Here is a 27,671-nt window from a genome sequence, read left to right as displayed (position 1 = left end):
CACAACCATAAACACACAGTACAGCTGCCTGTAATTCTCTCTCGAACTGTCGTCCCCGGCCGCCTTTATCCCTCGCGCGCCTCATCAGGCTGATTGGGGACCGGGCGTGCGTCATTCCAGCCCGGCCCCGACCTCCTCGGCTCTACACTCCTCCTGGCGTTGCCTCAGGCCGGGGAGCCCCCGGCATGACGTACATCCCCCCTTTCCTCTCCGGGGGGGTGTGCCTTGCGCCCCGACTGCCGGCGGGTCATCCCTGCCTTCCTCGACCTGGGAGGAGACAGGAGGGGAAGAACAACAACAACAAAAACAAAACAGGCGAGGGAAAGGCCAACACGGAGGGACAGAGAGAGAGAGAGGAGAGAGAGAAAAAGAAACTCACCGGTTCTCTGATGCGCCGTCGCGTGGTCCTTGATCACTCCTCCACCCTCTCAGGAGGACAGCAGCCGCTCCTCCCCGGGCGGACCGGAGTCAGACCTCCGACCCCCAGTGGACAGAACGCCCCTCCGCGTTCCCGGCGTCCCGTGGGGACACTCCTCCGCCCCTGGCATCGGCCCTACCACTCCAGGCGGTCGGGGAGTCGCTTCCCTCCCCCCGCAGACGGCGGTCTTCTTTCGACCCCTCTGTGTCCCCGGGGGACGGCAGGGCACTCCTCCGCCCCCGGCAGCGGCTCCCTCGCTCCAGGCGGTCGGGGAGTCCCGTCCCCACTCGCCTCGCAGACGCCAGCTGTTCCCCGCGTCTGGGTGGTCGGGCTACTCCGTCCCCCGTCGGATGGCAACGGTGCTCCCCTGGGTGGACGGCAGTGTCGAGGACTCTGCGACGGGAATCCCTCCTCCTTCCCGGGTTTCGGCACCAGTGTAAGGGTGTTCAGTGTAAAGGAGGAGGCGAGAACCGGCTTGACAACTTAAATAATAATTTAAAAAACAAGCAAAAACACACAACCATAAACACACAGTACAGCTGCCTGTAATTCTCTCTCTCTCGAACTGTCGTCCCCGGCCGCCTTTATCCCTCGCGCGCCCCATCAGGCTGATTGGGGACCGGGCATGCGTCATCCCAGCCCGGCCCCGCCCTCCTCGACTCTACAATCCTCATCCTTCACTATGTCCTCCACGTTTTTAAAGTGACCAAATAATATATCATGATATATATAATATTTACTATCCATAAAAAGCACATGACATACATTTTCAGATACTCCATACACATCACATAATCCATTTTCATGCAAACCCATAAGTGCCAGTGTTGATTTCAACCCTGTGTGTCCCGGTCTTAATCTAGACAGCAATACTTCTTTTCCATTTCCTCCCTGGCAATTTATCATCCCTACTGTCTGTGTAATACTTTAACACCATCTCCCTGTGTTACTACTGTCCCATCTAATTTGCCACTTATTCATTAACATTTTCTTTAAAATCGATTTTGCCTCCTTTTTCCCCATAGGTACTTTAACACCCACCTCCCTCTTGTCTAGTGCTTTTTTTTTTTTTTTTGCTAGTTTATCAGCAACTTCATTACCAGATACCCCAACATGTGCTGGTACCCAACAAAAATACACCACTATTCCAGCCTCTTTCAGTCTGTATAACGATAAATATACTTCCATTAATAAATCTACTCTGTCTGATCTTGCATGTATTATACTGATTAAAGCTGAAGAAGAATCTGAGCATATTAGTACTTTGTTTGGTCTGACTTGTTCAACCCACTGTAGTCCTATTATTATAGCTGTTAACTCTGCAGTGTACACAGATTACTCATCGGGCAATTTCAAACTAATTTGTGTTTTAATTTTCGGAATACATAAACCTATTCCAAACTTTTGACTGACAGGTTCCTTAGAACCATCTGTAAATATTTGTAAAATTGAATAAAATGTGTTATTTAAAATAGCATTAACCTCGTTTCCTTTGGCCGAATCATTGAAATGAATCGGTTCAAAAGAACAATTCGTTCGCGAATCTGACGTCACAACACCAAGCGACTTCCTCCTCGCTCTTCTTCGACGGTGCGGTGCCGTGTCATCTATAAATACCGCCGCGCTCCTGTTCACAGTCTCTTTATTTTACAATGGGACTGTGGAAGCGTGATATCAGAACACAGGAAAATGACAGCGAGAGCTGGCCATTACAAGGTAAATTCGCACACTTGTATATAATTTGTGAAGTTTCATTGTGTTTTAACCAAATACAAAACTAAATATGTTGCGTCCCGTGACGCTTTTCTAGATCCTGTAGTACTTGTGTGTTGGTTTCACCATGTGCGCTTGATGAAAGCAACACTGCATTTACTTTTTTCACTTCTAGGTGGCTGAGTAGGATTGCACTTACTTCAGTTTAAGAATCCACCACTACTGTAACTGGTACGTGATGCAAGTTGGCTATCTTTTATGTTTTGCTCCAAGTCCAGCGGAAGTCAGCTGTGCAGGCCTTTTCCGTGCCTGAGCTAGTGTTACTCTGCTGGAAGAGAAAGGCACTGCCGTTTGTGCTTCATCAGCTTTTGCTGTTTTAGTGAATCCTGATGTTCTGCACTGGTCGTTCCATGCCTTCTGAGAGTGGACTGTGCTCACAAAATGGGGCAGCCCTAGTCTTGGGGTGAACAATCAAATAAAATGTGTTTTATTTGAAATGCATTTAGTTAAATACTTTGTGTTCTGCAGCAGGCCCAATGCATCTCAGGGACTTGTGATCACTATATCTCTATGGTAAGAATTTGTTTTCTGATGTAAGGATTTTTGTTTCATAAAGACTTAACGATTGTGGTGTGATGAACCCTAACACATCATACTTACATATAATGTGGAGAGACAAATATTACTGATCGCAGTCACATTACTGTAGTGACCTACTTGATGACAACTAGTTTTTTCTAATTTGTCCCATTTCATCTAAGGAACGAGGTGTTGAAGGGTCCAGTGACGTTGTCCTAGCGCAGGTAACGTTAGCACTTCAACGTTGTAATCCAAGTTGATACCATCATGGCAGAAGCATTCCTCTGTTGTGATGCCTGTTTATCTTGGAATAGCAAATGCAGGGTTGGCACAGGTTTTTGTTGGCACGGTCTACAAAAATCTGACTATAAAGCCTGCTACAGTTCACTTAACACTGAATAATGTCAAATTACTTGTTTAACATCCCTTTTGTTTCTGTAATAGGAAAGATGTATGAGGAGCATTCAAACAGCAACGGTTCTTGCTGAGTGTTACATGAAGTATTCATAATGTGGGAAGCATTTCAAATTGTGACGTTGGTTGAGCTCTGGAAGCTTTGTTCTGTATACAATAGCATAATGTGAATGAATATTTTTATTAAACATTTACAAAGACTGTACTCATGCAAGGGGAACAATGTGAACTGAATTGTGGAACTGTAGATTAGTGTTAAGTGGTTTGATCCCAGTGTACATGAGTCAGAAGTCATGCATTCAAGTGCAAGTTCCCCTCAAGTTTGAATTGAGCACTATGTATAAAACTTGAACATAGTATGAATATGTATATCCATGTGATGGACATAAACAATGTAATGCCATTCTAAGATTTGCAAGTAAAAATGGAAATTTCACTGTTTCTTTTATTTCTATGAGCGGACAAATCTAAAACAACTGTAATTTGATGTTTCTTGGGGTCCAGTTTAGTGTGTGTAGGTGAGTTTCCCAGAGTTGTAATCAACTTTAATTTGTATATGATCCACTGTTGGTTGATCCAGTGGTGCCCCACTGAAAGTGATGTATGGAAGACCACTGCAAATTCTGCTTCCCCATTTGATTCAACAGCAAAATAAAAATGTCACTTCCCCAAGTTTCCAAATGAAGGAAAAAAAAAAAATAGAGAAATGGATTATTCAGAAGAGAATTGATGGCAAATACTAAAACCTGAAGTTTGCTAGATTTACACTTAAGGAAATGTACCATCACAGTCTATGAAAAGGGTTCATTTATCATGAAAGGCATATTTTATACAATTGACTACAATGGTGTTACATTTTGGCATGCCCAATTCCCACTACTTAGTAGGTCCTCGGGGTGGTGGAGGACAAGTCTCGGTTGCCTCCAGTTCTGAGACAGTCAATCCACCCGTCTTATGACGTGGCCCGCTGTGTATGACCCCATGGAAACTCGCAGCTTGTGGAGGTTCATGCTACTCTCCACGTGCCCCATTGAGAGCAAGAACCACTAATCGTGAACACGAGGAGGTTACCTCATGTGATTCTACCCTCCCTAGCAACCGGGTCAATTTGGTTGCTTTGAAGGCCTGGCTGGAGTCACTCCGCACACCCTGGATTTGAACTCGCAACTGCAGGGCTGGTAGTCAGCGTCAGTACTCGCTGAGCTACCCAGGCCCCATATTTGCATATATTTAATGTATAAACAGTGCTGAAAAGCCATTAAATAGCTTATCCACTCTTCTGAGAAAGTTGCCTACTAGATGTTGGTACCCCCTAATTTTCAGATGGCAGATAAGAAACCTTGTACATTTGGTCTCTTCAATCTTAAATATTTGGAAACATTCTTGTTCCGTTTTTATCCCAAAGGTGTTCAGGTCTGGGATTTGGGCGGGCCAGTCAAGTTCTTTCATGCCAGGCTCCGTAAATAGTTTCTTTATGGACCTCGCTTTGTGGACATTTCGGGGCATTGTCATGCAGGAACATGGCCCCATTCTCCTGAAAATGTTTGTCTTGGTAGACTGCAAGGAAAAATGCTAACTTTTATGCTACTGTTATGTTATGGGTGTTGCTGAATTAGACAAATCTTGAAGAGAATGTCCATATGCATTTAGACATGTAGATCACATTATCACAAAATGTAGGCTAATTAAATTAGTTTAACATTTCAAGTTTTTTATTTTTTTTTTTAACATGCGTTTATTATTTGAGGAGGATCTACTCTAAGTGTATGGAAATTAAACATACTCTGTCACCTGAATGTTTGAATTGACACAATAACAACAAAAAGCAATGATGAATTTTTCATTGTCCAAATGATTTGCTATAGTAAATAATGAGGTTTAAACCATTAAATTTTTTTAATGGAGGGTTTGAGGCTTCAAGCTTGCTAGTTTGTATTCCCGCCTTTAAGCTCTTCAACAGAAGAAGAAAGAAGCGGATACGTCATAATACGCGCTAGCACAGTTTATAAGATCTATACGTCATAGACTAACACAAATTGTCTCAAGCGTATAGTTTGCAAATCAGCACATATGGGCGGATCTCTAATGGAGGACGTCATGAGCACCGCCCAAGCTGTCATGTGATCTCGCTGTTGACGTACACTGTGGGACGTTGGCGCGATTTAATCCAAACCCGGGAGCTGCTCGTTCGTGTGGTTACACATTTTTTCACCTTTAGAAATGTCCAAACACCAAACATACAGACACGAAAATGATTACAAGACTGAGGAAAGCGGGTAAGAATCAATAAAAGGTATAGTGACAGTTGTATGTATGTTCGTTCTCATGTTTTTCAGACTTTGGTGCACCTAGCATAGCAAAACAACTAGTATTGTCTGCTAGTGCACCTTTTTAGTCTATTGTGATGTGTGTTGTCTCTTCCTTAAATCAAGTCTGTTTTATAACTGTGTAGTCTTATTTTATAACTGTAACAGACATATGCAGCTAATGACTGTGCTGTAAAAGTTCTCCCGCCAGTCCTTTGTATTCTGTTGTTCGGAACATGACATTATAAGCGCTATAAGAGTGTCTAGACTTTACTTAGTACTTCTACAAACTACATTACCTCGCTCAGTTAGCTTTTTACTGTATATTCAGTTCTCAGATTGACAGACTTGTGATGCAGCTGGGAACTGAGGTGTGTTTCTCCCGCCAGTCTTCTGTATTGTGTTCAGAACATGGCATTATAAGCGCTATAAGAGTGTCTAGAATTTTTTCCATATACCTTGTGCCATAGTAAATGTTCTTTTTAGTTCCTAAAACTGCATTACACATCAATGATTTCAAATATACAACCTGTTTTGCGATTTTAAGGGTCTTGCACTAAATGAGCAGTCCTGAGTGTTGACAACATTTTTGTTGTTGTTGTTGCTCTTTAAAACGATTAAAGTTTAATTTAGTTGTAAGTCATGTTTGGTTGTTTTGGAGAAATGATGATTTCTTGTTGGAGGTTTTTATAAAGAAGTGAATGAGATCACTGTTTTGGCCAATTGCCTATTAAAACGATTAGCTTGAGCATTGCACAGCTATCAGTGTACTTGCTCATTTCTAATGCATGTGCTCATTTTCTTGTACAATTGCATGTAAAACGTTAAGTGTAAGATTACATACTTTGGTGTTTCAAATGCATGTCAACATGTCTTACAGGAACAAAGACCCTTCAAGATGGTCCCATTGTAGGAAACGCGGAGCAGATGGTAGTTTGAGAAGATCACATGGTGATGAAGAGTCTGGCAAAGACCAAAGATCACAGAGCTCACGCAGACCAGACATGTAAAGTTTCCCCTTTTTCATTCATTATTTATTCTATGATTTAAATAGTGTTTTGAACTGCATTTCAAATCATTTGTATTCCTCAAGAGATTCAACTGGAATTGTTCTGAAGTACTGTGGCTGACATTTATTTGGAATAGCTTGTATCTTAAATATAATAACGTGTATTCAGAGTACTTGTATATCTAAACTCTTGAAAGTCCAGAAGAGCAACATGAATTCTAAGCTCTTTGCTATTTGAATGAAATCTAATCTCATCACATGCATTAACAGTTATGTTTAATGATGATTTAAAAAAAAAAGATCAGCAGATGTTTGTTATAATGTAATTTTTTTCATGCAGTTTTACAACCCCTGAGAGTGAAGGACCTGTGTCCAGGATAAAGAACTGGGGCGATGAGGTGGAGGCAGAGGAAATGCGTAGAAGTGTCCGTTGCGACATGCATCGGTCAGTTGCCTCTCGATTTTGGCTACAGGATGTGATTTAAACTCTAATATATTTACAGTGTTGTGTTTCTTGGCAAATATAATTTTACAGGCATAATTGATCACCATGATACATTTTTAATCAGAGGTACCCACATTTTTCAGCTATAGAAGAAGGATTCTCGCTGCAGACTTTCCTCAGAGAGATAGAAAAACCTCGTCTGGAAGGTTTGTGATTAAAAACCATGTTATTCTTTCTGTGATTAAAGGAATAGTTCACCCAAAAATGAAAATTCTCTCAATTTCTCACCCTCATGCCTTCACGGATGTGTATGACTTTCTTCTGCGGAACACAAAAGAAGATTTTTAAAAGAATATCTCAGCTCTGTAGGTTTATACAATGCAAGTGAATGGTGAAAGGCAGCATAAAGGTAATCCATATGACTCCAGTGGCTTAACCCATGTCTTCTGAAGCAATCCAATCGGTTTGGAGTAAGAACAGACCAAAATTCCTCCTTTGTCATTATAAATCTTGACATCAGCAGTCTCCTTGGTCATCATGATTTCAAGCTTGTATACTTTAGAAGATTGCTTTAGAAGACATGGATTAAACCACTGCAGTCGTATGGATTACTTTTATACTTCTTGAGCTTCAAAGTTTTGGTCACCATTCACGTACATTGTATGGACCTACAGAGCTGAAATTCTTCTAAAAATCTTTGTGTTCTGCAGAAGAAAAAAGGGAATACGCATCTGGCATGGCATGATGGTAAGTACCGAGAATTTTCATATTCAGGTGAACTATTCCTTTAATTAAAGGTGATTTGTGAAGTTTTGTTATGTTTTCCTACCCAAGGTTAATATGCATTGGCCTCAACCTTTGGCATGAGGTTGGGGCGACACTATCGGTTTGTGTGAAACATTTGTCTCCTTTGGACATCAGTCTTTGCTTTGGTTGTAAACCATGAATTTCTTGTTCCCCCAGTTCGGACTCCAGAGACTCACGAGACTCCAAAGACTTTTCTGCTAAAGGTGACATGGAGACAGATGAGGCCACACTCATGAGAAGACAAAAACAGATCAACTATGGGAAAAACACTCTCGCCTATGACAGATACATAAAAGAAGTGCCCAAGTAAGTGAGAATGCATATTGGTAGAAGAACAGAAGGCTATGTATATTCATCAAATCTTTTCATTTAGATTAAATAAGAGGTCTTGGACACCAACAATAATAAACATTGTTGATGTGTTTTAAATAGGACAGTTATGACCTTTTATCATTTACTTACCCTCATGTTGTTCCAAATCTGTATGGTTTTCTTCTGTGGAACAAAAGCTGTTAATAGGCACATTGTCAACCACAGTCACCATTCACTTTCATTGTATGGGAAGATTCAATTAAAGTAAATGTTGACTGAGACTGTTAACATACCTGTTAACATCTCCTTTTGTGTTGCACGGAAGAAAGTTATACATGTTTGGAAGAACATGAGGGTGAGTAAATGAGGGCAGAATTTTCATTTTCGGGTGAACTACCCCTTTAAGTTTCAGTAAGACTATTTCTAACCCCTGTTTAGGCATCTGAGACAGCCAGGTATCCATCCAAAGACTCCAAACAAGTTCAAGAAATACAGCCGGCGCTCCTGGGATCAGCAGATTAAACTGTGGCGGGTCCGTCTTCACAAGTGGGACCCCCCTGCCGAAGAGGGAAGTGAGCTGCAGCAGATGTGAGTTTCATTATAACCACCAAAAACATTTTTGTTGAAAACCTATTCAGATGAATGTTGAAAATGAACCGACTGATTTTAACAGAGATGAGCTTGACCTTGGGGAAATCATGGATTTTGAGTTGGATGTGGAGTGTTCAGCGAATACAGAGACTGAGTCACAGAATCCAGCATCCAGTGGAGTATCGTTGTCTTTGCCAGAGGTAAATTGCTTAATTTAAAGCATGTTCACAAATGGGATGGGGTGCAGTATGACCTAAACCTTTTAGGTGTCAGGAAAACAAACAAAGTTTCATTAATGTTTTAGGGATCTTTGCTATTTCTTTTCATTGTTTGGATTTCTTTAACAGGTAAATCGTCTTGTTTTGCAGGACTCGTTTACAGGAACTCCTAAAAAGATGATGAAAATTGAGGATGCTGAAATGTTGTAAGCACCTTCATCAAAATCCTGATGCTCTACGAGAGAACTGAGCAACTGAACTGTTTTAATACACTGTTCGTATCACTGTTCGTTTTTGATTGTTAATGTACAGTTCTTCTGACAGGTTATGGTGTTTTTTGATAACACAGGTTTTGCCAACTTCTTCAAGAGAATGTTTGTCATTATCACTGAATACAAAATGTTTACCCCACTTACTACTTTTAGCTCTTTGCAAAATAAAATGTAAATGTGTATATTTTTAAATTGATTAATTTTGTACGGTAGTAAACCTTTTGATGCTCCGTGGACATCCACTTTTTATTTATCAGTCAAATTTCTTTTCTTTTTTCCTTCTTCAAATTTATTAAATTTCCAGTGTTATAAGTGTATGGTTTTAGGTGTTGTTTTTTTTATATTGCTTTTGTTGATTGTTATTCATTTCTATTTAACTGGGAAAATAAACATTAAGTTGGAAGGACCCAATAGTTGTCATTTCAGTGCCTCACATTGTACATAGATTGTAATTGTACATTCGTTATATAGTAGATGCTGTATAATGTGTTAATTTGGCTTTGCATCATGTTAGTGTCTTGTTCATAATGTTAGAGCAGAAAGGAGTAAGACTGTTGTATTACAAAATTACCAAAGATGCAAGGATGTTTCAAGACCTTAGAATCAAATTGAATAAAAAAAGAAAAAACCTTTTGTACAAAGGAATTAACATGCTTAGTGTCTCAAATTTGCTTTCACATTTAATTAGGGACCTAGAAATAGTGCAGAATCTTCATGTCTTTGTCTTAAATTTTCCGAAGTCCTAGAAATGTATGTCCAGGTTGTCAAAAAATCCCAGATGTTCAATGTTTTATCATTCAATATAGCTATATGTTGAGTGATATGTTGTCACATTGTTCTACTGAGTATCATCCCAGTTTAATGAATAAGTAATATCTGTTATGTAAATTTGATTCAGGGTTTCCATTGCCATAAAAACAACCTGGAAATATCGGAATTTTAAAATTGTGATTTCAACGCCTGGGAAAGTAATGGAAATTAATAGAAAATTAAAAATTAATGTAAATGTCTAGTGATATAAACCAAAGTCTCCTATAAACTTATCGATGCTCAGTTTTTAAAATTGTTTTATTTTCTACAAATGATATTTTGAGCGTGAAATTATTAAACAAGCTCTTATCCAGAAATCACTAAAATCTGAAAAAGTCAAGGAACCCTGATGAGTAAAACTGTCCAATGTGTGGTGATCCAATGATCCAAAATCACCTTCAAAATCAAACCTTCAAGTGAGAGAAACTGACTGTCTCAAATGTCAAAACCTAGTGAGCTGACTACTTAAACAGCATTGATGGGCTTCAAAGGCACGTACAGCATATTAGGGCTTCACAGGTTTGAGAGGTCTTTTTGGTCATCCTAAATGATAAATGATGTTAAAAATGCACTTGACCCCCAATTTGCACCTAACGGTGCCCATAAACGCTGCTGCCTACGTAGTGCGCTCACTAGGTTTTGAGCAAGAGATAGAACTCTCTCCTCATTGGCTCTTATCTCCTCAGCTAGGCTAAATCTGGTATACAGTGTGTTCTTAACTGAGGAGGATTATCTAACAAACTAACCACCAACATACCCTTTAAAATAGGTGTTTTCCAGTAATAGAGATCGACTGCGGGCTCCGTCATGTGCACTGATGAGTGACTGTCACTAACCTGTTATTATTAGCAGACTAACAGCACCACCACTACATGGATACTGGATAGTTAACAACAGTTAGCCTGTTAGCATCTGTGTAATATGATGGAGGACACAGACAGAGGGATAGACTTCCAAACTAAATACTGGATTAAATCACGACCAGGACGGTTTCATTTGGTTTCTTAACAGGTATTTCGTGATTTTCTGTTTTGTTTTGTGTTGTAGTGTTATAACATATGAGGGACAGGTATTAATCATGTGTTTTAAATTCTTCTTATATGAGTGTTGCTAACAAAACATGTCAAGAATATGACATGTGTATATACATTTGATGGCTGCCAGTGCCAATACACACTAAGTTTGACAACTACCAACTACCATAGTAATGAGATCTGCGAAAATGAATGGTAGGTAGTACCAGGGTGTACTGCTTTTATGTGTAAATTATTTTTTAAAGGGATAGTTCACCCAAAAATGAAAATTATCTTATCATTTACTCACCCTCATGTCATCCCAGATGTGTATGACTTTCTTTCTTCTGCTGAACACAAATGAAGATTTTTAGGAAAACATCTCAGCTCTGTTGGTCCATACAATGCAAGTGAATGGTGACCAAAACTTTGAGGCTCCTACAAGCACATAGTGGCAGCACAGAAGTAAGATACGACTCCAGTGGTTTAATCCATGTCTTTAGAAGCGATCAAATAGATTTTTGGATGAGAACAATCCAAAATATAACTAATTTTCACTATAAATCATGACATCAGCAGTGCCCTGGTCGATAATGATTTCAAGCTCGATTACACTTTCTAGCACCATCTATCGCTCTGCATATGCATCAAGCACTAGGAAGTGTAATCAAGCTTGAAATCATGATCATCACCAATTAGATTGCTTCTGAAGACATGGATTAAACCACTGGAGTTTTATTGATGACTTTTATGCACCTTTATGTGCTTTTTGGAGCTTCAACATTTTTGGTCACCATTCACTTGCATTGTATGGACCTTCAGTGCTGAAATATTCTTCTAAAAATCTTCGCTTGTGTTCTGCAGAAGAAAGAAAGTCATACACATCTGGGAAGGCATGAGGGTGAGTAAATGATGAGAGAATTTCCATTTTTGGGTGAACTATTTCTTTAAATAATATATATATTTTGTTTTATGACATGTACATGATGTGATTGTGGTAGGTTTAAGGTTGGAGATGGCTCACTCTTCAGGAAGTTCTCAAGAGGGACAGACTGATAACAATCCAAACAAACACACACAAGCAGGTGTCACTCTCACTTTTTAATCAGTTTTAAAATTTGTTAAAATAGGAGACTGACACAATGTCACTGATATCAGCTTTGTAAACTGGATTCTCAAGGTTGATTAGATTCTGAACACTACACCTAAAACAGTGTTGTTTTGATCATTACATTGTCAGTATGTTAGGGTCTGTTTGTTCATACACGTATAGAGGTACAGTAGAAGCTTGTGTTATTCATTTTGTTCATTCTGAACCCAAATAGACAAGACAGAAACACCTGTCGCTGTCAGGCCTGATCCTCAACTTTCTGATAATGGACAGGTAAAACTCAATGCCATATCATTTTCATACATACTGGTTGATTGATTCAAATATAAAGGTTTTATGTTAATTGTACTTTCATCATCACTTTTCAGCAGCAGTTGAAAGTCCACATTAAATGTGGGTGTGAATGTTTTAGACCTTTATACAAATTAGAAATGAGCCAAAGCATCATCACGGATGTATAATGATATAATGTTGTTCATCTGGTACGTTTTATGTTTTTTATTCCATAGAGAAGGCAAAGTGACTGTTCAGATGTACTTCCTGAGGAATATAATTCAAATGATAAATGTGATGGTAGGTTTTGAGTTTGACCTTTCCATGAATAGGCTATAAAATGGTGTCCCATTACTTAAAAAAAAAAAAAACGTGTATGTATATATGTATATATATATATATATATATATATATATATTCTGTATATGTATATACACTGTGACATACATACATAAGAGTTAAAAGTCCTGTTTTGTAACCTATCCATGGAAAGTGACAGTTTATTTTATTGTACTTTAGAGGCAACACTTTTTCTTTGAATTAAAAACTAAATTATTTCTTCATATTTTGTCTCCCTGTTCCTTTCCAGCTTCCTGGTACCAGGGCCCTTTCACCAAATCTCTGCAGAAGGCAGAGGCTCTGTTCCGGACCCGTTTTAACCCCATGTGGCTCATGAGGCAGAAGACCAAAGATGGCAGCTGGGACTCTGAGATGGACAGCATCACTTCCTGTTCCTCTAGGCGTATCCAGCACCTTGGGCAAACTTTACAAAGCCTCAGATCTCAGTGCCACATCCTGCAAGATCCTGCGTCGGGAGGCATGCTGTTTGGCTGTGTTACAGGTCCGTCTTCCTCTGTGGAGGGCGAATTTTACCACCAGCCTCAGATGGCAACCCTCAGCCAGCATTACTGCCAGCTACAACACCTGATGGAGCAGCGAGCCAAGCTGATCTTTCTCCACGAATACGCCCAGCGCTTGCAAGTAGCCACCTGTTTTGTGGGTCAACTGGACATGGTGTTGGAGAGGACACATCTGCTCTTGGCAGACAAGGGTCATGTTGCGGAGCAGCCCAACTCTATGTGGAACCTCGGCCTTAGATCCTTGTGCCAGGAGTTACAAGTTCACCTTAACCATTGGGACATGCTCTGGGCCAAAGCTCGCTCCGACCCCTTGCTTCGCCGAGTTCTCTTCAGCTGTGTGGCGACCCTTGCTTCCATGCGGCAAACTCTCCAGGTGCTGGGCTTCCAGGCCTTGCAGTTAATGGAGCGTTGTATTTACACCGCTTTCTCTGCTCTAGCCTTAGCTCAGTTGGATCGCGTGCCTAGAGATGCTTTAGTCGATCTTCTGTGTGCGGTTGAGCTGTACAACCAGGTTGTCGAAGACAGGAGGGGTAGTGGTAGAACATCTCCCTGGAGCTCACAGATTGTCTTTAGGCCAGACTGTTTGCAGTTTGTCTCTAGTTTTTTTCGGAATGGTGTCAGTCCTAAAACATTCCCAGTTGAGCAGCTAATGATGATTGTAGCTCAGAGTCAAGCACAAAAAGCAGCTGAGCAACTTTACACATGGACTTCACAGCAAAGTAACCTCCTCTATGTTGCGAACAGCCCCAGCGAGCCGAGGGGTCATTTGGAATGCCCTAAACTCTATAGTCACACATCACCCACAATTAATATACATACAGTACAACTCAAACATCAGGCTGATGCTGGTGAGCTGCCCAAAAAGCCCCTTCACACCCTCTGGTCCTCGAATCTTCTGTTCTCTTCGTTTATTTCTCGAGACAGAGAGTGTCTCGATACTCTCTTTCAAGCCCTGGTGACCTCAACGAATCTTTTGGCTCCACATATTCCCATTGAAGAAGAAGAAAGGCTACTGAACAGACCCAGAATGACCTCCAGGACAAACAATGTGGTCCCAAATGATGTCAGGAAGTCGGAAGCATGCGCGAAGCTCTTCACTCATTATAAGCAAATGCTATGGAGAGAATTTGCTAAAGCAGCTGTAAAACACTTTTATTACCAGCCAAACAACAGCACTCTGGGTAGCATCAACCAGTGGAATGATGAAATGGTGCTTCTTTTGGTCACATGGCTCAGACACTCTTATACTGAAGGTATTGGATTTGCAATAAGGTCTAAGTATGCAAAGTCAGATAAATGCATGTAAAATGTGTTTTGAAAAGATGTTCTGTTCAATACGGTATGTAATGCTAATGTGTGGTTGACCACTATGGATTTTTCAATGACCAATGCAGATATCAAGAGATGACTGATAAGATTATATATACAGTTTAAAGTACAATTTAATGACATACAGAAAATTGTTGAAATGAAATGAATACATATTTTGCTATATTTATTATATTTACTAAAAATTCACAATTTATATATATATAATTTATCTGAAACAAGGGGAAGATTGCAATTCTTTTAATTGGCCAAGCAGACAATTATCGGCCGATGGATGATATAGATAACAAAATATTTCTTTTTATGCTATGGTCAATAACCAATACAGCTGTTCAGGTTGTGGTCCAAAACCCCAGAAGGCAATTAGCATTTTTGAGCCATGAGTTCCTAGAAGACATTTACTATGGGTTTTTATAATGGCAGTTTTAAATTTGTGAGTAAAATCAGGCCTGTGGTTAAAAAGACTTGAAGAGACGTTTTGTTCTAGAGCATTAATTACACAGTCATACTTCCAAGTGTTAATCATGACGCTACTTTGTTTTTTAAATGCATGTTGCTATCACAAATGCTAATTAAGGACTACAACTACCATGAGCATGGGAGCTACGTGCTTTACAAAGTGGACGATGGTTGTAGTCCTTATTTAGCACGGGTTAGCAAAATACATTTCTAAAAGACACAGCAGCTTCAAAATCCACAGTTGAGGTATGACTGTGTGTAATTCATGTTCTAGAACAAAACATAAAAGTCTCTTCAAGTTAGTTACACCACAGATATTATTTTACTCGTAATTTTGAAAAACCATATTCTAAAAACCAATAGGAAATTCCTGCGGGATTCCATGGCGAATCAGCCTCCCGGTTTGCCTACAAATTGACTTCATGACTGAACAGCTCTATATTATGACAATAATTATAGGTCTATACTTTTTTCAGTTATTTATTTATTTTTATTTGACTTTTTATATTAGAGAAAAAATGTTTTAACAATTATTTCTCATTCCTTTCTCACAATCTTCCTAGATCACATCCCTGAAGAATGTAAAGAAAGTTTAAGCAATTTCTGCTCTTATATTTTGTCTACTGCTGCCTTCACACAGTGGGACGAAAGTGAGTTTTATTAACCAGATTATGATGTTTAGCTCTTTAAATCTATATGGTATCTCTTTAAATGATCCAGTCATTCAGACAGAGTAAGAGTAGTCCTTTGAAAGTTTTTCATTGCAGGACTCAATGATAATGCTTTTTTTGTGCTAGTCATGTCAGGGCAGTAGTTCAGATTTCTACTTTCCTTGCCAACATTTTCACTATTTTGGCATGTCTGTGTGCCAGGAATAATATTCGTATTTATCATTAAATGCTAAGATTTCTTTACAAAAAAAAACTAGCTTTGCTTGAGTGCACTGACATACAATGCAAATCATTACTGATTGGTTTGTAATTTTCAACCCATTATAACTGATGCCTTCAAATTAGTTATTCTTACAATTTCGAAAACTTCATCTATGTTGGCCAGCTAAATAATGTTACCTTGGTGATAAGTTTAAATCAGCAGAATCTGCAACAACAATGTTTAATACATCAGTAATCCAAGTGTTTAAGTTTGCAAAGCATAAGAACACATTTACAAGATCTACAAATGTTAGATTTAGTGTAAGTGGCAGTTCCATCAACTGGCCCAAAACTCTCTCACATTGGCCCCAGTCCAGTGGGACACCCGTATTGTTAAGTCCTGCATTGTTTATAACACTGATGGATTGAAATGAAATTGATTTGGATTGTATCCTGTTGTATTTCAGTGATGTGTTTGTCACTGGGCTCAGGCTTGAAAGAGAAGTGTGTTCCTGCAGTTAAGCAGGAAAGATCTGCAGTGAGAACTGTAACTATGGATCACATCCTGCAGCTTTTCCCTCCTCTCCATACTGTTCTTCAGTTTCTACAACACCCAGACATGGAGTCAGGTACTCAACCTCTGATCTGGACACTGTTTTCATTTTTATCGCCTTTTGGGTGAAAAAAGTTAGGATACTATTCAAGGTTCTCAAGGTGAATAAGGTCTTGTGTAACATACTGAATTTTAAGTCGTTATTCACTGAAAATCTTCCCCTACAGTGTAGCTTTGAAATTTCAAATGTATTTCACATATTTAAACTTGGCATGTCGCTTTCAGTTGTGAGACATGTGAGAACTAATGCCATTTGGAGTCATTGACACCAAAAAGATGCCAAGTTTGAGTATGTGCATTTGCAAATCATTTTGGTTGAACTATTCCTTTTATTGTAATGTGCTTGGTCTCTTTCCAGGTGACGGTGGATCCAATAGCCTTCTGGGATTGTTGTGTAGGTCTGTTGCTACTGTTCAGTCCTCAACCTTCTGGGTCATGAGTAAAGCTTACCAATTTCTGGCCTCCTGGTCCCTCAGCAAGTTCCTGTTGGTCACACAAGGAGATCTTAAGGTACGTTGGACTTTATACTGTAATGCATTTTTGTATACTCACGTCCATGCAGATACACGAATGGAGGATATGTATTTTCTCATTCTTGTTTTTCTCTGTTGGAAGGATCTCAAGGACTCAGTGGAGAGCCTGGTCCAGCTGACTGGAGCTGTCAGCAGAGATTCAGTTCATCCTCTGATAATTCATCAGACAGCATCACTCTCTCAGGCAGTCATGGATCTACAAGTGAGACATTCTGTTATTGTTAGACATTTTTGGCTGAACCTTCCTTAAAGGAATATTCCAGGTTCAAGTTACGCTCAATCAACAACATTTGTGGCATAATGTTGATTACCACAAAAAACTAATTTCGACTCGTCCCTCCTTTTCTTCAAAAAAAGCAAAAATTTGGGTTACAGTGAGGCACTTACAATGGAAGTGAATGGGGCCAATTGTTTGAAGGGTTTAAAGGCAGAAATGTGAAACTTACAATTTTATTAAAGCAATTATATTAATTCTACTGTTAAAACTCATGAATTATTTGAGCTGTAAAGTTGTTTAAATCGTCATTTTAGGGGTTTAGGGTTTGTTGACATTACACCGTCATGGCAACAAAGTTGCAAAATTGGCTATAACTTTACACGGAAAAGGTTTGTAATTGATTTTATCACACTAAAATCATGTTTAAATGCATATTGTTTATGTCTTGTGGCTATACTTTTGAAACAGTGAGTATTTTAACATTTGCGGATTGGCCCCCATTCACTTCCATTGCCGCACTGGAACCCAGATTTTTGCTTTTTTTTTAAAGAAAAGGAGGGACGAGTCAAAGTAATTTTTTGTAGTAATCAATATTATGCTACAAATGCTCTCGATTGAGCTTAACTTGTTTTGAACCCAGAATATTCCTTTAAATGGGTCATATCATGTGACTGAATTTTCCTTGATTTTCTAAAATAAGGGTTTGATGTACTATGAAAACATGTTGTATTTCAGAACTGAAAGTCCAAAAAGAGCATTTATTGAAGTGAAACTTTCAGCAACTTGCTGACGTCAGACAGATGAATATATGAGAAAACATGCTCACATGACCAATGTTTACATAGCAGTCTTAAAGGCACAGTAGCAACAAAACAACACTTTTATTTCTAAAGATCAGAGAGGTGGAAAAAGTCATAATAAACTTAATTTTGACTGTTTTGGTTATGGCTGTTTAAAAATATAGATTTCACAATCTTCATTTAAAAAGTCCCAAAATCGATTCTTAAAATCTTTTGCTTTTAAGTTTACTTCAGTTTTGGTTTTGTTGATTATTATATCTGTTAAATAAATAGCAATTGAACGTCATAGTTTGGGCCTTGTGTTTGATTTTCGTTTTTTAAGTTAATATTTTCTAGGGCTGTCAATCGATTAAAATTTTAAATCATATTAATCACGTTATGGCAATTAATTAATCGCAGTTAATCACATATAGAAATATTATCTAAGACACTATAACAATAATTCAATATACAGTACAGTATAATTATTAAATAATTATAAATACTTATATTTAAATAATTTCTAAGGCTTGTTATGTACATATGTGTCAGATGGACACTTTTGGAGCTTCTCACTTTGGGTGCGTCGCATCATAAACAGCGTTTTTAGGTTGCTGTGTCGAGGTTAAACGTAGTTTGAAACTTAGAAAAACACATCTCCCTACCTTCGGAATTGCACTCCTTTCAGCTGTGTACTTTGAATGCAAGAAAGCATTCTGACCTTATGCTGTTGCTAGTGTCAAGCAAGCCTGAGTGTGGTTTGTTTTCTGTATAGCTGCACATTGCCTAAACAACTGGAGTTTCGCTTACTGCCCCCTGCTGAAAACAGGTGGTACTTCAAGCTTGAATTGCTCCGATGGTGGAAATATTCCTTTTTACGGTCCGTGGACATGAATAATTGCATACATTTTTTAACACGTTATTTTTATATACCCTGCCCTAGTTTTAGTGCTAAATCTCCCCTAACATTATAAGTGCAAATCAAGGAAAATATAAAATAATGAAAATGCATGATAAGGACCCCTTTTTCCAAAATGCTGTATCTTCATGCAGATAGTATGTAGTTTGACTTACTGTGTCTGTCTGATACTGTAGGCATTCTCTGATCTCGTCTTGAGGATGTTTTCTTTGGACTGTAAGAGAATGTCTGTGGAGATCTTTGAACAAACCATGCCATCAGCCAAGCACTGGAGGATCAATTACAAAACAGGTACAGACACAAGTAATGAAAATGCAATGATACATCTATAAATATGATTGTGTCTGTGCTTGTTGTCCTTTTAAATCCTGTTCCGAACTTTTGCTTGGTGAAATTGTGCATCTATTTATTTATTTTTTTCTCAGAGTTGCCCAGTAGCCCTAGTGATTATGCAGCATGTGCAGCCCAGAGTGTGATTGGTCAGGTGCTGAACAGTGTGCAGCCTCTGCCTGATGATGCTCGTATCCCTGCGCTAACTGAGGCCATGACTGCCTTCATGGAGGCCTGGATGGAGCACATCCTCAAACAGAAAATCAAGTTTAGGTGGGTTTATATTAGACTTATCATACTGGTTCATGTGTCCCAAAGCTGCCTTCACAGGCTGTATATGGAGGAAGGCGTCAAGGAACGTCTGAATCTACTTTGCGTCACATTATGATTACTGAGATGGCTTCGTCTGGTCAGTTTTTGAAGGTGGCATAGATGCATCCTTCACTGCCTTTGAAATCCCAAAATCAAATGCAATTTGGTCGTTGATTAAAACGTTGATTGTTTTGTCATCAGTCCGGAGGGCGGAGTGCCCTTGATTGATTCGCTGTCAGTCAGGGCAGGGGCGTCAGATGTTTCTGCCCCTCCTAGCCCCCACTTAGACCTGGCCATGACCACGCTTCTTAAATTATTATTATTATATTTTTTTTGCATGCGCAATAAATGGATTTAAGTGTTTTCAGATGTTTCAATGTGGACGTGCAACTTCTGGAAAATGTTTGAAAATGACAGTGTGGACGGAGAGCATTTCGAAACGAAAACACCATTTTCAAATTTATCCAGATTAATATGGACGTAGACTGAAACTAGTGTCCTTTCGAAGTGCCTTCATACACAGAACAATGCCTCTTAAATCATTGACTAACTGGGCAGTGAGGCATCAAGGCAGCTGCCTTAGCTTTTGGATGCAGCCATTCTGTTATGATCTCGTGTTCACTGTTTATTTACTTGAATTCTTCATTTACACCAGTATTCAGGGAGCTCTGCAGCTGAAGCAGGACTTTGATCTGATTCGAGATCTCATTCGTTCAGAGGAGTACAGTCTGTCAGAGGAGCTGCATCAGAAGCTGTTGTCACTGCGTGTCTTTCATCAGGTGGATAATGCTATAGTGTGTCTGCTGCAGCAGCCTATGGCCAAACCATACCTGCCCTCCCGTGGCTGGGAGCCCTTTAGACACTGCTGTGAGTACTTTATGTAGCAAGTAATGAGACTACAGTAGCTCTGTTTGAAACCCTAGTGAGCTGCCTTGCTGTCTATTTGCTAAATAGGCTTCTGCATTCTAGGTCAACATTCAAAACTACATGGAACCTCATAAGCAACTGCTTTGGAACGATCTTCATAGGTAGCAACTTTGCTTTCCACACAAAAAGCGCATTTGAAACTCGACTCACAATTGATTACAATAGAGTTTGACATTAGCATCGTCAAGCTAAGCTAATGACACAATACTCAACTAAACAAAACGATAAATACGTAGCATACACAAATACTGGATAAATAGACACTTTTAAATTAGATTGAACTACTTTTTATTGAAAATGTTCACTATTGAAATATATTTATAATGAACATTTCTCTCAACTCATCCACAACCTTGGAAGAATTTTTCCTTGGATCTTGACTCGATCCATTGTGAGATTGTCTTCTCTAGGAATGTTACATGTGATGCTGCCTTAGAATTTGGACAAAACAATGTGTCTTGAAGGGCAGCATAACTTGTGTCCGAAAGGTGGAAAATTCTGCCTTTGGAGGCCATGTATGGAGGTGAGATGAAACTATGGTGCCTTTAAGACCGTCTTTAGACCACTCTCCTCAAGACGTACATGCATACAGAAACGCTGTTGGTTAAACCATTAACTGATTAGGCAGCTGCCTTAGCCTTTGGGTTGCAAAGGCATCTATGATGCCTTAAAGAAATAGTTCCCCCCTAAAAAGAAAATTCTCTCATCATTTACTCACCCTCATGTCATACCAGATGTGTATGACTATCTTTCTTCTGCAGAACACAAACAAAGATTTTTAGAAGAATATCTCAGCTCTGTAGGTCCTCACAATGCAAGTGAATGGTTGCTAAAACTTTGAAGCTCCCAAAACAAAAAGGAAGCATAAAATTAATCTCCATATCTTTCTCTGTTTCTGAAATGTGCCTCCCCTCTATCAGACTCTTTATTATCTCAGTGTCCATCAGAGGTCTGCTCTATCTATAATGATGTTATTTCTAAAGCACTTGAGAAACATGCCCTTGTCAAGACCAGGCTGGTTCCCTCAACTCGTGCTGCACCCTGGTTCACTCCTGAGCTCAGGGCTATTAAAATTGCAGGTCGTTGACATGAAAGATTGTACTGGAAAACTGGACATACTGTCCACTCTTTGGCTTACTCAGAACACCTGCTTAACTATCGGTCTGCTCTAACTGCCGCACGCTCATCATATCTGTCTTCTTTAATGAATAACTCTATATGCAGACCTAAGGCACTCTTTAAAACTGTAAGCAAACTCATTAAGCCTCCTGAACATGCTGTCTCTGGCTCTGATGAGCTTGTGAATGGCTTTCTTCAGTTTTTCACAGACAAATTAAAATCTATTTATTTGTCTTTCACAACTGATACCTCACATACTCTTCACACTGGGTCAGTGCCACCCCACTCTAATTGCTTTCTGTCCACTTTTATTCCATCCAGTCCTTCTGCTCTTAGTGATCTAATTGTGAAATCTAATTCTACATCCTGTCAACTTGACCCTGCTCCCACCTCTCTTCTAAAAATGTGTGTTTCGGATATCTCATATCTCATACTATTTCGCATTTGATAAACTGTAGCCTAGCCTCTGCCACAGTCCCAGTAGAGTTGAAAACAGCTGCTGTCACACCAGTTCTTAAGAAACTTGGTCTTGACCCTTTAAATGTAAATAATTACAAGCGAATATCAAATCTGCCATTCTTATCTTAAAATCTTATAGTAGCCACTCAACTGCATTTTTACTTAATTCTAATAATCTTTATGAACCTTACCAGTCTGGTTTCCGCACATCACACAGCACTGAGATGGCTCTTCTCTGAGTGGTGAATGACATCCTCCTGTCTGTGGATTCTGGGTCTACAGATATTTTATTTCTTCTTGATCTAAGCTCAGCCTTTGACACTGTTTGTCATGATATCCTTATCTCTCGTCTGAAATTGTCATCACTGGTTCAGCTATCACTTGGCTTACTTCTTACCTCACTGATAGAAAATATTTCATTACTATACAGAAGTATAAATCTACCACTGCTTCCCTCACACAAGGTGTCCCACAGGGTTCAGTCCTTGGACCATTACTGTTCATTATCTATATACTCCCACTTGATCACATCATCTGTAAAAATGGCCTTAACTTTCACTGCTACGCTGATGACATTCAAATTTACCTTACCGCCAGCTCTGACTCACCTTCTCCTACTGCTTCACCCACTGCATGTATTAGTGACATTAAACAATGGATGTTCATGAATTTCCTCAAACTAAATACAAATAAAATGTAAATACTGTTAATTGGAACTAATGCTCAAGTAAAAATTTGGACCTCTGCATCGACATGGGGTTGATGGGGTTCATGTCAAGCCCTTCCACACTGTCTGTAATCTTGGTGCCCTATTTGACTCAACTCTTTCTTTACATTCTCATATTCCAATTGTCATTTAAAATGCATTTTTCAATCTATGGAATATTACACGCCTCCGATCTTCTCTCACCTTGGCTGATGCTGAAACCCTAGTACATGCATTGATCACATCACGCATGGATTATTGCAATGTTGGCTTAACCAAAAAATTAAAAAAATAAAAGCATTGCTAGGCTACTATATGTTCAAAATGCTGCAGCAAGATTCTTCACCTTCACTAAGCGTTCTGATCACATTACACCTCTTCTGCTTGATCTCCACTGGCTGTCTGTTGCATCTCGCATTAAATACAAAATACTCCTAACATTTAAGGCTTTAACTGGTCTTGCCCCAATTTATTTGTCTGATTTGCTTCACCCATATCTCCCACCTTGGTCTCTCAGTGTCTCTGAACTTGGTCTTTTGTCATTTCCTAGATTTAAACTGGCCACAGTGGGCGGTAGGTCATTCTGTGTTGTTGCTCCCAAACTGTGGAACTTACTACCTCTCAATCTTCACAATATCTCCTCTTTAACTGCTTTCAAGTCTCAACTAAAAACATATATTTTTTCTACTCATTTTGGCTTACCATCTCAGATGTAACAGATACTTGATGTTGATGTCTTGATATATTTTGTGTGTGTGTGTGTGAGTGTGTGTGTGTGTGTGTGTGTGTGTTTGTATCAATCTAATTGTATCAATGAAATATGCTAATTGTAAAGCGACCTTGAGCTTGGGAAAGGCGCTATATAAAATAAACTACTTCTCCAGTGGTTTAATCCATGTCTTCATAAGCGATATGATTGGCTTGGGTGAGAAACGGAGTAATATTTAAGTCCCTTTTTAATATAAATTCTCCTCCCTGCCCAGTAGGTGGTGATATGCACGAAGAATGCAATCAGCAAAAACCAAAGAATAAGAATGTGAATGTACAAGTGGAGATTTATTGTAAAAAAGGACTGAAATATTGATCTGTTTCTCACCAATACCTACCATATCACTTCTGAAGACATGGATTTAACTACTGGGGTCTTATGGATTCCTTTTATGCTGCCTTTATGTGCTTTTTTAGACCTTCAAAGTTCTGACCAATTCAGTTGCATTGAAATGGGCCTACAGAGCTGAGATATACTTCTAAAAATCTTTGTTTGTGTTCAGCAGAAGAAAGAAAGTCATACACATCTGAAATGGCATGATGGAGAGTAAATGATGAGAGAACTGGCATTTTTGGGTGAAGTATCCCTTTAAAATACTGTCTAGGTAGGTGGCAGGCTCACTAGTGGAACCAAGCTAGCATCTTTCAGAACATTGTAAACCTTCTAATCTGGTGTGTACCAAATCTACACAATCAATTACTAGACTTCCAAGTTATAAAATCCACCAACTTTTATTTCTGTCATCAATTAGTTTGTAACTCCACACCATTAGGTGGCAGTAATGCACCACTTGGTTTGTCATCTATCAGATTCAGTATGCATTGCAAGTACAACTCAACAGAAATTTCTGAGCCTGAATGTAATAGAAAGTATACTAACAAAGTGCATCAAAAAGGCATTTCAAGGAGGAACAATGTGGTTCTTGGACTGTTTAAACTAATTGGCTCTCCATCAGAGCACATCCGGCCTGCTTCAAGCATTTGAAATCTAAACATTGTGAAGTCTTACAGTATTAAAAACAGTGCACCACTGCATCGTGAAAGTTGGTACTTTGTCACTTGTTACATGGCTAATATAACTACTGTGGCATTCACAATAAAACTGTAGCAACAAAATGTTTGCAAAGTTAATTGCAATTATGCTAGTAGAAATATATACCAGACAGGGTGATCAGAAACTACAGGAGCAATCCACTTTGTAATCAAAGGTAGTAGTGTGTAATTGTGCTGAGTCGACACTGTGTTGTGTTCTCTTAGGTCCAAACGGTTCTCAGGTGATGGATCAGGCTGCAGGCAGTCTAAATAACCTGGAGAGTATGGACATACAGGCAGCATGCCATCAGGCCCTGACCCAAGCCGAGAGCTCCATGGCCCCTGAACTGCTCACCTCCACCGCACCTGAGTCTTACCTGGCTGTAGCTCAGCAGGAATGGCTGGATCTGAGAATACACAGCGGATCCCGCTGGAAGCTCCCAGTTCTGCAGTGTTTCACAAAATCGGAACCCTAATCAGAATGACCAGAGAGGATATATCTGTCTTTACTTGTTGACTTTCACAAAGACTACCTTGATTTTACATTCATATCAGCTGTGTTGTTTAGTTTGTTTATAAGAACGGGATGGTCACCATAATTGGCCAACAAACAGTGCAAATTTCTTGCCAGACATTCTTGCCAGTAATAAAGTAACCTAGTATGTGAAGCTCTGTGCTGATTTTACAGTTGTAGCAATTGTATTTTCTGTGAAAAGCAATGTATCATCAAGATACACAATTGTGTCATTGTTAATGCCTTTTTGAATAAACACTGAAAATAACAAAATGTTTTAGATATACACATTTAAAAAATAAATAAATAAATTGCTAATTCATATAGTACTTAATTATTCTATTCTAGTTTAACAATATATATATATATATATATATATATATATATATATATATATATATATATATATATATATATATATATATATATATATATATATATATGTTCAGTCTGCCAGCGTTTTAGCATAGAGGTCTATCAGTTTCTATGTGGGTCTATTGTTCTTAAACGATGAGTGCAATACCGCTTATGACCGAAGGGTGGCGACAAAATACCATGAACATGATTGACACTTAAGCACACTTTGTTATGGACTTTTTGAGTGTTGATATTTGCTGTTTATTGATAAAATAAAACTAAAAACCCACTGTGGAATATCGAGACCTATTAAAGCTGTATACAACGCTGTAAGTTTACTGTTTATGCTAATTAGTTAAAGAAATGTTCATGGAGAATATGTCATTTTATATGTTTTATTTTTTTCAGTTCGGTTTCTCTTCACTCACTAACTCTTTGCTTGAGCCCTATGAAGATATTATCTTAAGATAAATGCACCAAGTGAATCTGTCTCTGGTGTAAAGGATTCACAGTAATGTGTTAACTTGAAAATATGATATGCATCAACACTTCATTATAATTTTCAGATTCATTAGGCCTTATATGTCATTGACAAACATTTTATAATGCTTAACATCTCAGTAGTTCATGTGCATTCAAAAAAGAATGCATATAAATTATATTTCATTTAGTTGCATGACATTTCTATCTGAATGTACATAACCTGTGATCTGTTAAGCATTACATAGTGTCATAATATTTGTAAGTACTAATAATGAAAGTTATTTTAAAGTGTTGAACCCAAACTCAAGCCCTTTATACAACTGAAATAACTATTTTTCTCTTTGAAACACCAGTCCAGACACATATAAAGCATAATATTGTACTCAAAGTACAACATCTACATGCCACCTACTTCCAAACTTACTCTGGGTGGCTTTACCTCAGTGCAGGAGTGCAGTACAGACTGACCAGTCCCAGCCCCTCACAATTAATTAATTTAAATTGACCATTAAGTCTGCGAGGGAGACGTATGATGAATTTTTCCAATATCATTTGCTCCCCAGAAGGCCCGTCGCACACCTGGGAAATGTATGATAATGTGTGATTGGCAGGAAGGGGCCCGTGGCCATTGTTATGTGCCCCCTTCCCGGCCCGCACCTCGGCTGAGTTATGGCCACAGAGCACACCTTACTGTCTGGTGGCATGTCATTTGAATACAGATTAGTTGGCCTCAGTGTTCCAGTGCTTTGGCATTACCATTACTGGGGACAGTAATTTGACTGATGAACACATGGGTTATCACAAGGTCATCACCTTGGGGGGGGGGGTTTGTGTGCCAGCCAACCCACTTTTGAAGCCACCAGCCAAGAAGTCTTTCGATAGCATAATTAGTTCCTTTAATTAAGAGGTGAGCCAGCTTAATTGAATAAATCTGCTTCTAATGGAGCATCCGATTTCCCATGTGTTTTCACTCCTCTTGGTCTCTCTCGCAGTTTGCTCCGGTAGTTTGCAGTGAACATGTTTACAGTTGCATCTTTTGAAAGGTGACATTTAGGCTATTTTGTCTGTTTTAAACTTGTACATTAACAAACGAATGTTCTTTTACAGATTAGTCGATTTTCTGCTGATTTGTAAAGAAGGACTGCGAATCTAATACTCTGCAATGGATGATGTCCTGGCTGCAAAATTTTACAGGTGAGTCATAGAATGCGTTATAATTTTCTGTCTGTTCTGATATTATAAGAACAGAGTATACACTGATCAGCAACAACATTAAAAGCACCTGCCTAATATTGTGTAGGTCCCCCTCGTGCTGCCAAAACAGCACCAACCCGCATCTCAGAATAGCATTCTGCTATTCTTCTCACCACAATTGTACAGAGCAGTTATCTGAGTTACCGTAGACTTTGTCAGTTCGAACCAGTCTGGCCATTCTCTGTTGACCTCTCTCATCAACAAGGTGTTTCCTTGTTGATGAGATGATGATCAGCAGTTACAGAAATACTCAAACCAGCCCATCTGGCACCAACAATCATGCCACGGTCCAAATCGCTGAGATAAAAATTTTCTTCATTATAATGGTTGATGTGAACATGAACAGAAGCTGCTGACCCATATCTGGATGATTTTATGCACTGCTGCCACACGATTGGTTGATTAGATAATCGCATGGATGATTGTTGGTTCCAGATGGGCTGGTTTGAGTATTTCTGTAACTGCTGATCTCCTGGGATTTTCACACACAACAGTCTCTAGAATTTACTCCGAATGGTGCCAAAAACAAAAAACATCC

General features: G+C 39.1%; 2 protein-coding genes and 1 non-coding gene across 5 annotated transcripts; all 3 read left to right on the top strand.

The window, feature by feature from the left end:
- The first annotated feature begins 2,404 nt into the window (after positions 1 to 2,404).
- Positions 2,405 to 2,603, top strand: LOC127418484 (small nucleolar RNA SNORA74). The gene has a single exon (XR_007893494.1). It is a non-coding gene; the product is annotated as a small nucleolar RNA SNORA74 (small nucleolar RNA).
- Positions 2,604 to 5,051: 2,448 nt separating this feature from the next.
- LOC127418222 (histone RNA hairpin-binding protein-like) lies at positions 5,052 to 9,728 on the top strand. The gene is made up of 8 exons (XM_051658681.1): positions 5,052 to 5,400; positions 6,311 to 6,436; positions 6,780 to 6,884; positions 7,028 to 7,090; positions 7,848 to 7,997; positions 8,442 to 8,591; positions 8,677 to 8,794; positions 8,963 to 9,728. Exons 1-8 carry the CDS (start codon positions 5,345 to 5,347, stop codon positions 9,020 to 9,022), a joined length of 828 nt encoding a protein of 275 aa, XP_051514641.1. The 5' UTR covers positions 5,052 to 5,344; the 3' UTR covers positions 9,023 to 9,728.
- An 861-nt stretch (positions 9,729 to 10,589) lies between these two features.
- ccdc142 (coiled-coil domain containing 142) lies at positions 10,590 to 25,333 on the top strand. 3 transcript variants are annotated; one of them, XM_051658805.1, is made up of 14 exons: positions 10,590 to 10,905; positions 11,000 to 11,123; positions 11,909 to 11,992; positions 12,233 to 12,291; positions 12,528 to 12,591; positions 12,881 to 14,404; positions 15,503 to 15,589; positions 16,279 to 16,440; positions 16,783 to 16,934; positions 17,040 to 17,159; positions 19,049 to 19,163; positions 19,298 to 19,475; positions 20,170 to 20,381; positions 24,751 to 25,333. In XM_051658805.1, exons 2-14 carry the CDS (start codon positions 11,102 to 11,104, stop codon positions 24,999 to 25,001), a joined length of 3,030 nt encoding a protein of 1,009 aa, XP_051514765.1. In that variant the 5' UTR covers positions 10,590 to 10,905; positions 11,000 to 11,101; the 3' UTR covers positions 25,002 to 25,333. The 3 variants fall into 3 exon arrangements, with proteins under 3 accessions (XP_051514765.1, XP_051514766.1, XP_051514767.1); XM_051658806.1 differs by lacking the exon at positions 11,000 to 11,123; XM_051658807.1 differs by lacking the exons at positions 11,000 to 11,123; positions 11,909 to 11,992.
- The last annotated feature ends 2,338 nt before the right edge of the window (positions 25,334 to 27,671 follow it).

The sequence above is a fragment of the Myxocyprinus asiaticus genome, chromosome 27 (genome assembly GCF_019703515.2).
Source record: "Myxocyprinus asiaticus isolate MX2 ecotype Aquarium Trade chromosome 27, UBuf_Myxa_2, whole genome shotgun sequence".
In the NCBI taxonomy this organism is placed as follows: Eukaryota; Metazoa; Chordata; class Actinopteri; order Cypriniformes; family Catostomidae; genus Myxocyprinus; species Myxocyprinus asiaticus.
The sequence above is the reverse complement of the archived record's forward strand: the minus strand, read 5'-3'. Positions and strand labels throughout refer to the sequence as shown.

Excerpts from the sequence above, each read along its gene's own strand:
- LOC127418222 (XM_051658681.1), top strand. The coding sequence starts at position 5,345 with ATGTCCAAACACCAAACATACAGACACGAAAATGATTACAAGACTGAG. Across the intron at positions 5,401-6,310 it reads TACAAGACTGAGGAAAGCGG|GAACAAAGACCCTTCAAGAT; the intron begins GTAAGAATCAAT and ends CATGTCTTACAG. Across the intron at positions 6,437-6,779 it reads AGCTCACGCAGACCAGACAT|TTTTACAACCCCTGAGAGTG; the intron begins GTAAAGTTTCCC and ends TTTTTCATGCAG.
- ccdc142 (XM_051658805.1), top strand. The coding sequence starts at position 11,102 with ATGAGATCTGCGAAAATGAATG. Across the intron at positions 12,292-12,527 it reads AACTTTCTGATAATGGACAG|AGAAGGCAAAGTGACTGTTC; the intron begins GTAAAACTCAAT and ends TTTATTCCATAG. Across the intron at positions 12,592-12,880 it reads TTCAAATGATAAATGTGATG|CTTCCTGGTACCAGGGCCCT; the intron begins GTAGGTTTTGAG and ends GTTCCTTTCCAG.